General features: G+C 52.5%; 1 protein-coding gene across 2 annotated transcripts in view; it reads right to left on the minus strand.

Annotated features, from left to right (window-relative positions):
• The window catches only part of MXRA7 (matrix remodeling associated 7), a 32573-nt gene extending 18880 nt beyond the window's left edge, over positions 1–13693 (minus strand). For both annotated transcript variants that reach the window (XM_043461810.1, XM_043461821.1), the window contains exon 1: positions 13347–13693. In XM_043461810.1, coding sequence (XP_043317745.1) covers positions 13347–13637 — 291 coding nt within the window. In that variant the 5' untranslated portion in view covers positions 13638–13693. The remainder of the gene's footprint in view (positions 1–13346) is intronic.
• Positions 13694–13994: the final 301 nt, after the last annotated feature.

A 13994-nucleotide genomic window follows, 5' to 3' on the forward strand; every position in this document is an offset into this window, starting at 1 on the left:
TCCATGCCCTGTGATGGATTTGACAGGCGGATATGAACCATGGGCCCGATTTCAGCTTGGGCACAAGGAACCTCTGGTCCCAGAGCTGAGAGCTTGGGAGCTGGGGGTGACCCAGGGTCACCGGGTGGAGAGTCCCTGGCTGTGATTTGCCCCAAGGTCATTCTACCCCAGCCTCCCCTGTATGTGAGGGACTCAAATCCTGGTTCCCCGAAAGCTCACCTGAGCTGCATTTCTGTCACCAACAGCCAAAGTCCTGACCACTATCACTGTCCACTCACATCCTGCTCTGCAAGCCCAGAACATCTCAAGTTCTGCCAGGAGGCTGTTGCCTGTTTGACATACCAGCTGCTCAGCAGCCGGGGATGGGGAGTGGGGGGTTGCTCCGGGAGGTGGTTACTTACTGGACTTTTAGATAACAGAATAATGGAAAGGCTTCCATTATTTAAAAAAAAAAAGAAAAGTTAAAAAAATACCATTCAGTTGCATTTTGCCCTTAGTTTATAAAAAGTGTGTACCCAGCAGAAAAACAAAAGTGCTGGGGCCTTCCCAAGTGGTCCAACAGTTAGAACTCAGCGCTTTCACTGCGGAGGGTGCAGGTTCAATTCCTGGTTGGAAAACTTAAGATCCTGCAAACCATGCCGTGTGGCCAAAAAATAACCCCAAACAAACAGAGCAAACCCAAAAAACCAAAAGAGCTGATACAGACAATAAGAGGGGTAGGTTTCAGAAAGAGAGCGATTGAGACAAGGATGGAAGCCCTTCTGGAGGTGGGAGTTCTTAGCCTCAGTCCAGAGCTCTGCGCTTCAAGATGGTGAGCTGTGTGCCTAACAGCGAATGAAAAGAATAATGTGAGACCGTGTGCAAACTGTCGAGGGTTTTGTTTCAGTAAGGATTTTATTGGGAATTCCCCGGTGGTCCAGCGGTTGAGACTCAGCACGCTCACTTCTGGGCCCAAGTTTGATCCCTGGGTGGGGGCTAAGGAGCAGAGCTCAGCTGAGCCGGAGTGGTGCGGGGGGAGGCCCCAGGAGGGATGAGAATCCTAAGCTGGGTCTGAGAAGAGCTGGCCAGGCCTGGAACATCACGGCTTTTTCAGTGACTCCTTGGCATCTGCTGTGACCGCAGGGAGGGTGTGGGAGGCCAGGAAAGCAGGGCCGGGACCAGAGAACTCACATGGGACAAGGTACTGAGGAGCCACCAGGAATTTAAAAATGGGGAGAAAGAAGATAAGAGCTGCAGTTGGGAGCAGTATATGGGAACGCGCTGGCAAGACAGGAGGCAGGAAGGACTGAGTGCAGAGGTTCATCCATGCTGGTCCCCCACAGCACGCCCGAGGCTGAGACCACACCCCAGTCAGCTCACCAACCAGTGTCTTAGAGACTAGTTTATATATATATAGTTGTTGTTCAGTCGCTTAGTCATGTCCGACTTTTTGTGACCCCATGCCGATGGACTGCAGCACGCCAGGCCTCCGTGTCCCTCACCATCTCCTAGAATTTACCCAAGTTCATGTCCAGGGCATCAGTGATAACATCCAGCCATCTCATCCTCTGACACCCTCTTTTCTTTCTACCCTCAATCCTTCCCAGCATCAGGGACTTTTCCAATGAGTCAGCTGTTTGCATCAGGTGACCAAATACCAAAGCCTATATATCTAGTTCCCGAACCAGGCATTGAACCCATGCCCCCTGCTTTGGGAGCATGCAGTCTTAACCACTGGACCACCAGAGAAGTCCCTGGGCTACTTATCTAATTCAGCTTTTCCATCAGTGGAGGTGAGTGGAGGGATGGCCTCCTGACAGTCTCGCCAAGGCCAGGAGCCCAAGACGGGGGTCCCCCAGAGGCCAAGAGGGGAGGGGTGTCAGAGGGGGCAGGTAGGAGGCTGCAGGGCACAGAGGGGCTCGGAAGGAGGCTTCTTGGAGCCCCCAGGAGCCAGAGGCACACGCTGCAGACAGCTCATTGCCATTTATGGCTGCCCTGGCTGATACACAGGCTGAAGTGGAGCAGAGATGGGAAGAAATGGCTGCCGAGACAGGTGTTTTTTGGTCTGTCTGTCTGTCTTTCTGCCTAAGGAGGTGAGTCTGCCTTGGGGTCCTGCAAACAGGGTCGGTTGGACCCTGAGACCACCCACCTGAGCTGCACCAACACCCCCATCCCCACCCCCCTCCCAGTTAATCCAGACTGATTTTTTTTTTTAGGTTAGTACACTGACTCAGTTTAATTTTTGCCAACCAATTTCTTTCAGAGAAATTCTGCAAGTTAACAGAAGGATTAACATAATGTACACAACCCAAAGGAAAAACAACAAAAATTTTAAAACAACAAAAGATATACCGACCCTGTGTGACCCAGGGCAATAGGAGGCAATGCCCAAACTGCTGAAGAGATCCCCAACCCCAAACAGATAAAGGAGAGGTTCAAATCCAATGATCCCTGGGGAAGGATGTGGGAGTAAGACAGTTCAGCCAAAACCACTTATTCTGCTGGCTGCATCTGACAGTCATTCCACATTCTCCACATTTCCTCTGGCATATGCTGTCCCCCTCACCAAGCCAAGACATAGCAAGGTGAGGTCTACTGATATGCCCTCCAGACTGATTTTAAACCTGGAGGACCAGGGCTCCACCAGGCAGGCATCTAGGAGGCCCAGCTCCCCTGCGGAGGCAAAGACGGAGATAACAGGAAGCTCTCAGGGGCCCACAGCATCCCTTGCCCACACCCGCAGCCTGGGACAGGCCAATCAATGGCCCGGTCTCTGGAGAAGGTTTCTGAGAGGGGCCCCGCGAACAGGCAAGGCTCAGGGGCTGCCTCCCGGCTCCCACTCAGGCTGGAGTGGATTCGACACTGCTGGCAGTCCTTGCAGGAGGATTTCATCAGGCAGTCAGGCTGCTCATCTTCGGCACTCAGAGGGGAGCGTTGGCTGTGGGGTGAGCCAAGCCGGCGCCAGTGCCCGGGGCGTTGGTGCTGGGCGGGTACTGGGTGGGGAGGATGGGCCGGCAGAGGTCATAGCCAGACTGCTCTCTGCTTGCACCATCAAAACAACTCTGCCATCCCTGCCTCCAGATGAGAGCTCCAAGCTGAGGCCACTCAGGCCAGCTCCACAGGTGCAGCTGGAAAAGGCTCATCCCCTGTGACAAGGAACTTACATCTCATGTTTCAAACTGGCCCTTCTCAACCTGTCCAATTTTCCCCTGCGGTCACAGCATCTTGACTCTTCATCATGGCCTGGGAATGTTGATGCCAACCTGCCGTTTCCTTTCTATTGGGCCATGACACGTGGCAAGTGGGATCTTAGTTCCCTAACCAGGGATTGAACCCGTTCTCCCTGCTTTTGAAAGCCGTCTGGGATCCACCCCTTCCTTCTCCCTGCTCCTGCCTCAATCACTCAGTACCTTCATAGGCACCAGAGGCATTCCACTCTCCTGCAATCATCTCTTCTGAGGATATCTTAAAATGATGACTTTATCATGCTTTTCCTTCTCAAAGCCCCATAATGGTGGTTGCCACGTTCAATCCAAAAATCCCCTGGCTTTTGAAGCTCTCTGGCTTCCAGACTCAGTGAGGTCAGTGTCTAAGAGCTTCCTGGGAAGTGCTGTCCCCTCCCACCCACCATGCATGGCTGGTGGGGAGAGGGTGGGCTGGAACACAGGGTCATCCTTGGGACCACAGCCTCAGGCACAGATCTGTCCTTGGCTGTTCACCCCTGAGCCCCCCTCCTTCCTCTGAACAGGGTCTTCTGAGATCACTGGATCCAACTTGGATGATCTTGAGCTCAGTTATTCTACCCTCAGTCGGTTGAGCCCTGGAGCCATGTGAAACTGCTGCAGGGACCACTGCAAGGGGAGAGGGAGGAGCCAAGGGGCTGAGACCACCGCCCCCTCCCCACCCCGCCCCAACCCAGAGCAGTTCCACTTTTCCTCCATGCACTGGATTTCCTTCTGCAGAAGACTGAAGAGGGTAAAAGGTATCAAGGCTTTTAAAAAACCTTAGAAGGCAGGCTTCGCTGGTGGCCTAGTGGTTAAGAGTCCCCCTACCAATGCAGGGGACAAGGGTTCGAACCCTGGTCCAGGAAGATCCCACAAGCCATGGCGTAACTAAGCCTGTCATGCATCACAACTAATGAGCCCAAGCTCTAAAGCCCACGAGCCGCAACTACAGAAGCCCTCCAGCTCTAGGGCCTGTGCTCCATAGCAAGAGAAGCCTGCGCACTGCCACGGAGAGAAGCCCCCACTCCCTACAACTAGAGGAAGCCCGCGTGCAGCAAGGAAGACCTAGCATAGCCAAAAGTAAATGAATAACTCTTTTTCAAAAATGTTAGGAGGCCACTGATTTAATGTGGCTTCTACCCAGTAGAAAACGCCCGCTGATCAAATCTTTGATGAATTGCCAGTTATCCAGTCTGTGTTTGAACTCATCTTACGTCGGAGAGATCACTAGTTTACAGAGCCGCCTGCCTCTTTGGAGCATAATACGCGACTTTAGGGATGCTCTGCAGGCGGGCAACACGCAAGGCCTTGGGCACATAGAGAAGTAGACTCCTGCTGCCCAGGGCGGTTCTGCCGGGAGGCAGAGCCTGCCTGTCAGCAGGAACTGACAGAGTTTTCCTGTCTTTTTGTTATTATTGCAGCTTATTCATTCAGCAGGTACTTTGGTGGTGCCAGTGTCCGCCAAGTCTGTTTAGGAGCTGCGGATGTGGCCCTGGACGTGGCAGGCAAGGACCCTGTTCTCACGCACTGACATTCTGCCGCAGCCAACAGCGCAGGCTGAAACAAAAGATGACCTCAGCCCATGCTGAGAGCTGAGAAGGAAGTCAGCCCAGAGGGTACGACGTGTTGGGGGATTTCATATCCACCAAGGTGGTCAAGGACACAGAGACTTGATGGGGAGGAGGAGCAATTGTGAAGATGTAGGCCGGGGAGGGTCCGCCAGGCCTGGCGTGTGGGCTGGGCAGAGGGGGGCGGCTGAAGAAAAGGCTGAAGTGGGGTCCTGCTGGGCCTCAGGGGCCTGGGTAAGAGGGTGAGGTTTACTCTATCAGCCACTGAGGGGCTTTATGCAGGAGAACGGATTTGCTATCTGCGGTGCTCATTAGAGAGGGCAAGGGAGATGTCCAAGAAACTGCTGGGATGGTGCTGGGCTGGGTGCATATATTTTGATATCCTTAGCTATTTTAAAATTAATTAATTAACTTTAATTTTTGACTGCACTGGGTCTTTGCTGCGGTGTCGGGGGGGGGGCGGCACAGTGGTAAAGAATCAGCCTGCCAACGCAGGAGACACAAGACACTCGGGTTCGATCCCTGGGTCAGGAAGATCCCCTGGAGAAGGAAACAGGAACCCACTCCAGTATTCTTGTCTGCAGAATCACCAAGGACAGAGTAGCCTGGCGGGCTAGAGTCCATAGGGTCGCAAAGAGTCAGACATGACTGAGTGAGCACGCGCACACACACACACATGAGTTCTCTAGTTGCCTGTGGCATATGTGGGATCTTAGTTCCCTGACCAAGGACAGAACACAAGCCCCCCGTGCAGTGGAAGGTGGATTCTGAACCACTGGAACACCAGGGAAGTCCTGCATCAGCGTTATTGACCGGGAAGCCCATGTTGGACAATGTGTTCTGGGAGGCGGCAGGGGTGGCCTGGGCCCAGATGTGAGTCCTCCACTTGATACTATGAGCATGAGCTTTTCTAGCAAAAGGAAAGCACCTGGTAATCCTCGGACTCAAGGGGCAGGGGTTGGAGGAGAGGGGAGAGAGATTGAGAACTTGCACATCGCCCCAGGGCACCAGGAGTCAGCCCGCAGGATGGTGTGGTCAAACGTCCAGACTAAAAGGACCATCCTGGACTCTGACCTTAGATCCCAATTGAGGGCACATTCACAAGCCCCAAACCCTAACCCTAAGCCACTCTGTCTGGCTCAGACATCAGCCTGCCAGATTCAATCCTATCAGATTAACGGGTTTTGGCACTGTTCCTACAAATAGGATTTAGAGGACATCAAAAGCTTCATTAAAAAAAAAAAAAAAAAACCCTGAGGCAGCAATCAGGCATCTACTAGACCCTCAATCAGTGAGAATTAGGTTGAATTCTCCTCTCTACATTTCAGGATTAACAGAGAAGGTCAAGGACAGGGAGGAAAACCAAGGGACTGATCAAATCCGTCTGACTAAATCAGACTGACCAAATCTGAGAGGGTCAGAAGAAATGAGATCATTGTGTTGGGGAAAGCCAGGCTGAAGAATTTTGAGCATGACTAACTCCAAGGATAATAACAGAACACAGATGGCCAGAATTTAAGATCTCTACCCAAGGAAGGGAAACCAGTTTTAGATCATGAGGAATAAAGATAAAGGACGGTCTGACCCTAGAGTAGGCTTATTGATTTTCATAGGAGGCCACTGGGCCGGAGGGATATTCTTGTCATGAGATTGATCTCAGACTCTGAGTGTTCAGCAAATAAGAACTTGGCCGGGAGAGTGTTAATGCCAAGGTCACAGAATTAGGCCCTTGCTGAGACCAGGCTCAGGGCTGTCTCGACCAGATGGTTAGCAATGTCTGCAAGGATTTCTAACTTGAGAATACTAAACAGGGACCACCACTGGTGGTCCAGTGGTTAAGAATCTGCCGTGCAATGCCAGGGGACTTGGGTTCCATCCTTGGTCGGGGAACTAAGATCCCACAAGTAGCAGAGTAAGCAAGCCCGAGTGCCACAACTAGTGAGCCCACACGCCACGACTAGAGAGTCTGCGTGCCGCAACGAAAGATCCCACGTGACTAACGAAGACTCTGAATGCCAGAACTAAGACTCAACACTGCCAAATAAACACATGTGTGCACACACACACATGCTCGCTACCCAGGTCATGAAACAAGAGCTGATGGCTAGAAAGCAAATAGTCCCGGATTGCAGACCTCCTTTTAGCTCAATCCCTCCGTTTTGTAGATGGGAAAACTCAGACCCAAAGTTAAATGGCTTCCCCAAGTCTCCAAGGCTATTCAGAGGCAAAAATCTTAGATAAGCAAGTTCCCTGAATTCTTACATTTGGACTTCCTTCAGACCATTCAATCTCATTGGCTATTCTTTAGCTATTCACTGTAAGGAGAAAGGGACCCATGCACCCACCTCCCTGGAGAGAGACAAGGAATGATTGCTATTAGCATTCCAGCCTTCCTTTTTGGTTTGGACCAAGCATTGAGCTATCAGAAGGGCAGCCAGCAGCTCTGTCTGTGCATCAGGGCCTGATAGGAGGAGGTTTCCGGACTCCTGTTTCATTTATCTGTTCTCAACAAGGGCAAAACCGAGTGCGGTCAGAGTCAGGTTGTTCCAGAAATGCTCTGGCCACCAGGGACTTGGCATTTCTCAGAAAAAAATGTCCACCGGAGGTCTAAGTTGGTCTCAGCCCTCCCACGTTGTGGTCTGGGAAGGAAAGGGCTACAGAAGAGAAGCTGTCTAAAAGTGAGCACGCTCAGTGTTTTATTTCTAACTCTCTGAAACCAGGCACTTTTTTTTCCCCTTAGGGTATGTTCTTTAGGAATTTCCTTTTCCCACTAAGCAGAAAAATTTTAACTGACAGCTACATTTTCCACATGCAAACAAAACTCTATCACTGAAAGAAAGAGCAAAATTTAGCTATTAGGAAAGCCCCAATTTCTTTCTCATAAGAAAAAAATTAAATTATGGGCTTAAAGAACTTTGGGTTTCCCTGGTGGCTCAGACAGTAAAGAATCCACTTGCAATGCAGAAGACCTGGGTTTGATCCCTGGGTCTGGAAGATCCCCTGGAGAAGGGAATGGCTACCCACTCCAGTATTCTTGCCTGGAGAATCCCATGGACAGAGGAGCCTGGCCTGCTGCGGTCTGTGAGGTTGTAAAGAGTCCAACGGGACTGAGCGACTTTCACTTTCACTTTCAAAGAACTTTGCAAAACATACCCTTTGACATGACTAAATGCTGAACTCTGCTTGCAGCCCTTTTCGTCATCTTGTTTAGTTGATGTTCAGTTCAGTTGCTCAGTCGTGTCCAACTCTTTGTGAGCCCATGGACTGCAGCATTCCAAGCTTCCCTGTCCATCACCAACTCCCGGAGTTGACTCAAACTCATGTCCACTGAGTTGGTGATGCCATCCAACCACCTCATCCTCTGTTGATGTACATTGTTGTAGTTATTGTGAAGAAAATATTCCCCCCCCCCTTTTTTTTTTAATATTTATGTTTATTTATTTGGCTGTGCTGGGTCTTAGTTGCGTGTGGCATGCTGGATCTTTGATCTTCGTTGTGCACGGTAAATCTAGTTCCCTGACCAAGGATGGAAACTGGGCCCCCTGCATTGGGAATGTGGAGTCTTAGCCACTGGACCACTAGGGAAGTCCCACTATTCCTGTTTTGTGTTCAGCTTTTTTCCCTTACTTACTTCTACCAATTTGCTAACATTTGGATTATTTCTGTCCCTCCACCCCCAGAAAATCACTAGATCTGTTGCACATTTTTTTTGTATTCCCCAGAATTCATATGCTGAACCCCCAGTGTGATGGTACTTAGAGGAGAGGTACTTGGAGGAGAGGCAATGAGGTTTACTGGGGTCATGACCTTGGGGCCCCCATGATGAGATTAGGGCCCTTAGAAGAAGAGGAAGACACCTGAGTGTTCTCCATGCTGTGTGAGGACACAGCGGTCGGAAGTGGGTTCTCATCCAGAACCGAATCTGCTGGTACCTTGATCTTGGACTCCTCAAACTTCAGAACTGGCAGAAATAAATGTCTGTTGTTTAATGATTTTTTTTTTTTTTTGCCACTCCACAGGGCATTCGGGGTTTTAGTTCCCTGACTAGGGATCGAACCTATACTGCCTGTGGTGGAAACATGGATTCTTAGCCAATGGACTGCCAGTGAAGTCCAATCTATAGTAGTACTATGGACTGCCAGCCAATCTATAGCAGTACTCTTTGTGTTATAGGAGCCTGAGAGGACCAAAGGACAAGACTCAAAGTGGTATGAACAACTGCCAGTTGTTTGGCCGTCCACTAAACGGACTTCTGTTAGGAGAACAGAAAGTGGGGCTACATTGACATCACGAAGCTCAGGACACAAAAGAGAAAAAAAGAAAAGAAAATACAATAAAGAAAAAAAATTAATGAAGGTCAGGGCAGATGATGGGGGATGGGATTTACCTTCGTGGTCATTCTGAGAAGGCTAGGGGCTCTGCAGCTCCCTGGGGGACAGACCTGTGGTGACAAGGCTGCTATCAAGATGGGCCTAAGAGCAAGATAATGTCAGGAAGGTGAACAGGGGCCCAGCCACATGGTAAGGGCAGACAGAGGAGGCTGTGCAGCTCAATCAAATCGGCACCGCGGACTGCCCGAAACACCAAGCCCTTTCCTGAGAAATTCCCCATCAGGTTCCTCTTTCCCAGCCCTGGATGTTGGAAAGTCCCAAACCTACAGAGAAGAATAATACAATGAACTCTCCTACACCCTTTCACTTAGATTCACCAATTGTTAACATTTTTCCATCTCTGTACTCTCTCTCCATACACATCCATGACGTGTGTGTGTGTGTGTGTAACTATCTGAATCATGACATGTTCTCCCTAGATGTTTCAGCGTGCATCTTCCTAAGAACATGTTTCTATATAATCACAATGCCAGCATCATGCTCAAGAAAGTGAGCATTGATTCAATAAAATGATCTAATAAATCATTCATTTGAAACATGATCCAGTTATCTCTAAAATATTCTTTATAGCTTCCCACCCCATCCAGAATCCAATCAAGGACCAGGTATTTCATTTGTCTTTCCTGTCTCTTTAGTCTCCTTCAATCTCTAAGCATCTCCCTGCCTGCTGCATTGGCCAGCAGCCTTAGAGGAAGTCCCTTCTCCATTTCTGAGCAGATTGAGGGCCTGAGCACCAGGATGTCTGAGTCCTGGCTCAGACAGAGCGATTCGACTCCACCTCTACTGAGTGACATTGATCCTCTGTCCATGACCACTGTTTGGCATCCTATGATACAGCCCTGCTGGAATCCACGCCTCCATTAGGTGAGAGGTCTGCAAATCCTAAATCCTAACCTGGACCTTGTGGGCTTCCAGGTGGCTCATTGGTGAAGAATTTGCCTGCCAATGCAGGAGACACGGGTTCAATCCTTGGGACAGGAAGATCCCCTGGAGAAGGAAATGGCAACCCACTCCAGTATTCTTGCCTGGAAAATCCAATGGACAGAGAAGCCTGGTGGGCTACTGTTCATGGGGTTGCAAAGAGTTGGACACGACTGACGCAACTAAACGACAACAACGACCTCAGCACCGCAAAGCGCTGCTTCCTGGCCTTACACGGGACCAGCTTTTGTTCTTGACATCATTCTCCGTAATTCTTTGTGAGGGTGGGCATGCCGCCTCCATCCCTGCCCACTTCCACACTAATTCCTCAGAGAAATGACAGGCTGTTTAATAATACGACACAGCTCTCCACTCAGCCTCCCCGGCCTGCCTGATCTAACCCCCTTTCCCTCAGCAGTTGCTCAGCCTCCCAGCCCATCGAGGGCCTTCAAGCGACTTGATTCTCCTGCACCCCGGGGTCGCTTCCCCGTGACCCACAGCCACAGCGGAAGGCAGCTTCCCTGGGCTCTGGATGCTTCTCAATAATCAGCTTTGTGAGCCTGGGCCGCAGCTGCCCCTGGGCCTCCCAGGCCTCGCCGGGAGGGAAGATGATTGGATTAGAAGGGGCTCGGTTAACGGAAAAAGCAGGGGGGAGGGGAGAGGTGAGTTAAGTGCTGCTCTGCTGGGCTGGGGCTGGGCCCGCCTGCTCTCCCACTGCTGCCGTTCCCTTAGTGACAGACAGACCCAAGGCTGGCTGACGGCAGCCCCAAACCCAGACGTGAGTTACTTTTCCCGGCGGGCCTTCTGGCCTGCTCTCTAAGACGGGGCAGCATGGTCATCAGAAGAAAGCGCCAGGACCTGCTCTTTTTTCCCCTAATATTTATTTATTTGACTGCACTGGGTCTTAGTTGCAGCATTTGAACTCCTAGTTGCAGCATGTGGGATCCAGTTCTCTGACCAGGGATCGAACCCAGGCCCCCTGCATTGGGAGTTGGAGTCCCAGCTACTGGTTCACCAGGGAAGTCCCTGGGACCCGTTCTTGAAAATGCCCAAGTCCACTTCGGGACAGTTTCTTAGAAGCTTCTTCCAGGGTAATCCCACTGGCGGCAAGGCAGAGGAGAGGGAACAGCTGATATCTGTGTCTCCAGCACCTGGCCCCGGGCGTTATGCACAGTTGGAGTCGACAGGGGCTTGATAGCTTAGAAGAGGCTGGAGACCTGAACCCGAAAGGGAAGGGCAAGACCTCCAAGGGAGGAAAACAGACTTAATTCTCCTGTTGCCTGGGTCATGTCAGGTCAGGACATGGAGACGAAGGACAGACACACAGCCTCAGCTGTCACGGTCATCCGCTCGGGCAGTGCATTGGGTTCAGCTCCAAGTCTGTGCCCAACACGTGAGCCTCCATGAGGCGTCTCGTCCTTCAAAGCCTCTACTCACCCTCACAGGACAGAGGCAGATAGGGCTGCTTTTTAAGCCACCACGAAACCCGTTACCTAGATATATTACTGACAGCCTAGAGGCCTTGTAGAAACTTCTTTCAGAAGTGCTGTAATCTGGACGATCAGGAGATGACTGAGCACTACTAAAGGACTTTTTAAATTTTTCATTAATTAATTTTTGGCTGCACCGCACGAGTGCACTGCCTGGCATGCGGGATCTTGGCTCCTTGACCAGAGATTGAATCCAGGCTCCTGCAGCGGAAATGTGGAGTCTTAACCACTGGACCACCAGGGAAGTCCATAAAGGACATTTTAAATTTCAGTCCAGAACCTGCCTCTGGATGAAAAGGGGCCAATGTATTCACTGTACGACCAGGGCTGATTGAGAGCAAGTGGCAGCCTGAGAATAGCCCCTACACGTTTCCTGTTCCCAAGAGAATCCTAAACTCGGAGAGCAAAGCTAACACATCAGCATGCGTCCAAACCCTACCTGCCAACACCACAGGTGAAGGCAGCAAGAACAGCAGGGCCTCGGTGCTCCTTGGGAAGAATACAGCAACTCTGCTCAAGCTGGTTAGAATACACTCTAATGACACAATTCATCACCCTCTTGTCAAGCAAAGCGCCTGCTCACAGGGGGTCTGGAACAATTACTCAGCATGCCTCCGCCCAGCCTTGCTGCCTCCTCCTCCTGTCAAAGGGTTCTCTCCAGTATAAACCATTGTGTCCAGCAAAATTCAGAGTGGGCGTTGCAGGCACGCTGACAACGCACCAAAACCTCTTGCTCATGGTTTCCACCATCCCAGCCAGCCTCCCTCGCAAGGAAAGGAGCCGGTGAGTCAGAAAAAGGCGTTCTGATCAGGGTCTGGGCCCTTGGTGCTGGCCCCGAGGGTCCAAGGGCGCTGAAATCCTGGGAATGTGCAGCTAGCAAATAGATTTCCAATGTAAAGACGTACATCGGGGAATTCCCTGGTGGTCCAGTGGTTAGCACTCTGTGCGCTTTCACTCCTGGGGGCCCAGGTTCGATCCCTGGTTGGGGAACTAAGATCCTGAAGCTCTTAGTTCTACTAAGGACTACCTCTCTGGCTATCCTGAAGCAAGACTGAGGGGTCAGGACAGAGCTGCAGGACAGCAGAAGCAGGAGGGTGGGCTTGGGGGATGCTCAGCTGCACTGCAGGAAGGCTTTATCCTGCTTGCCCACTGCACACTGGCCAGGCTTATCTGCAGCCCCAGGTGAGGTGTGCAGAGCACCATGCAGTTTGAAAAGGACAACAAAAAGGATTGCAATGGTCCAGTACTTTTCTTTCAGCCCCACCCCATGGGTTTCACACATAAATGACTCAGGAATCCGGATTCCAAATAGGCCTAAAAAGAAAACGCAGTTTTCCTTCTTTAAGTATTCTATTTTATTATATTACTCTCAGGACAACCGCCATCCTTGAAGCCCTGGAAACAAGCCACAGACACGTGCATTTGGAATCCCGTGGGCTGGAGGGTGAGGGGGGTGTGTGTGGGGGGAGGGGTGTGTGTGTGTGTGGGAGGGGGGTGGGTGTGTCCCGTGCCAGAGGAGAGGCCAAGCAGAGGAAAGCCAGCCAGGCGACAACCCGCAACTCCGAGGCTCGGCCACACTTCGAGGGAGGGCTGAGAGTCGGCACGCCGGGACCTTCGCTTCCTGCCGATCGAGGGCTCTGCCCTCCTCGGGGCAGCCCGGCCCGAGGTTGGGGGCCCGGTTCTCGGCTCGGCCGGGGGCGCCAGGGGGCGCCGAGTGGCGGGGGGAACCGGGCCCAGGGGTGGGAAGGGGCGCCCGGGAGGGCGGGTCCGTACCTGCCTCTCCTCGGCGGCCTGCTCCTCCGCCTCCGCCGGCGCCGCCTCGGGCTCGTCGGGCGGCGCCGGCTCCCCCGGCCCCTCGGGCGCGGCCGCTGGCTCCGCGGCGCAGGGGCCGGGCGGCGCGGGCTTCACGCTGGCCTCGGCCGGAGGCGCGGGCTCCGGGGGCGCGGGCTCCGGGGGGTCCGGGCTCGCGGCCGCCCCGCGCCTCACCAGCAGCCAGGCGAGCAGCAGGGCCAGCGCAGTGGCCAGCGCGGGCAGCGCGGCCAGCAGTTCGGCCGGCGCCTCCATCGCGCCGCGGCAACCCGAGTGCCCGCCCGCGGGGACCCCGAGGGAGCCCGCCTCGCCCCGCCCTCGCCCCGCCCCGGGGCGGAGTCCCCGCCGCGCCACGCCCCCGGCCCGCCCCCGACCTTCCCGGCCCCCGGTGACTCAAGATGCTGGGGACAAGAGCCCCTTGGGAAGCGCCCTTGAATCCCAGGTAGGCCCGACTCCCTTTGAAAACTAGGGTAAATACCCAGCACTCCGGGGTCCTTTTGGCATCATTTTAGCCCCGCACAAGTCATCTTTGAGCATTTTAGAATTGCCAGGGCTTCCCTGGTGGCTCAGACGGTAAAAAAAAAAAAAAATCTGCCTGCAATGCGGAAGACC

Source organism: Cervus canadensis, chromosome 1 (assembly GCF_019320065.1).
Source record: "Cervus canadensis isolate Bull #8, Minnesota chromosome 1, ASM1932006v1, whole genome shotgun sequence".
In the NCBI taxonomy this organism is placed as follows: Eukaryota; Metazoa; Chordata; class Mammalia; order Artiodactyla; family Cervidae; genus Cervus; species Cervus canadensis.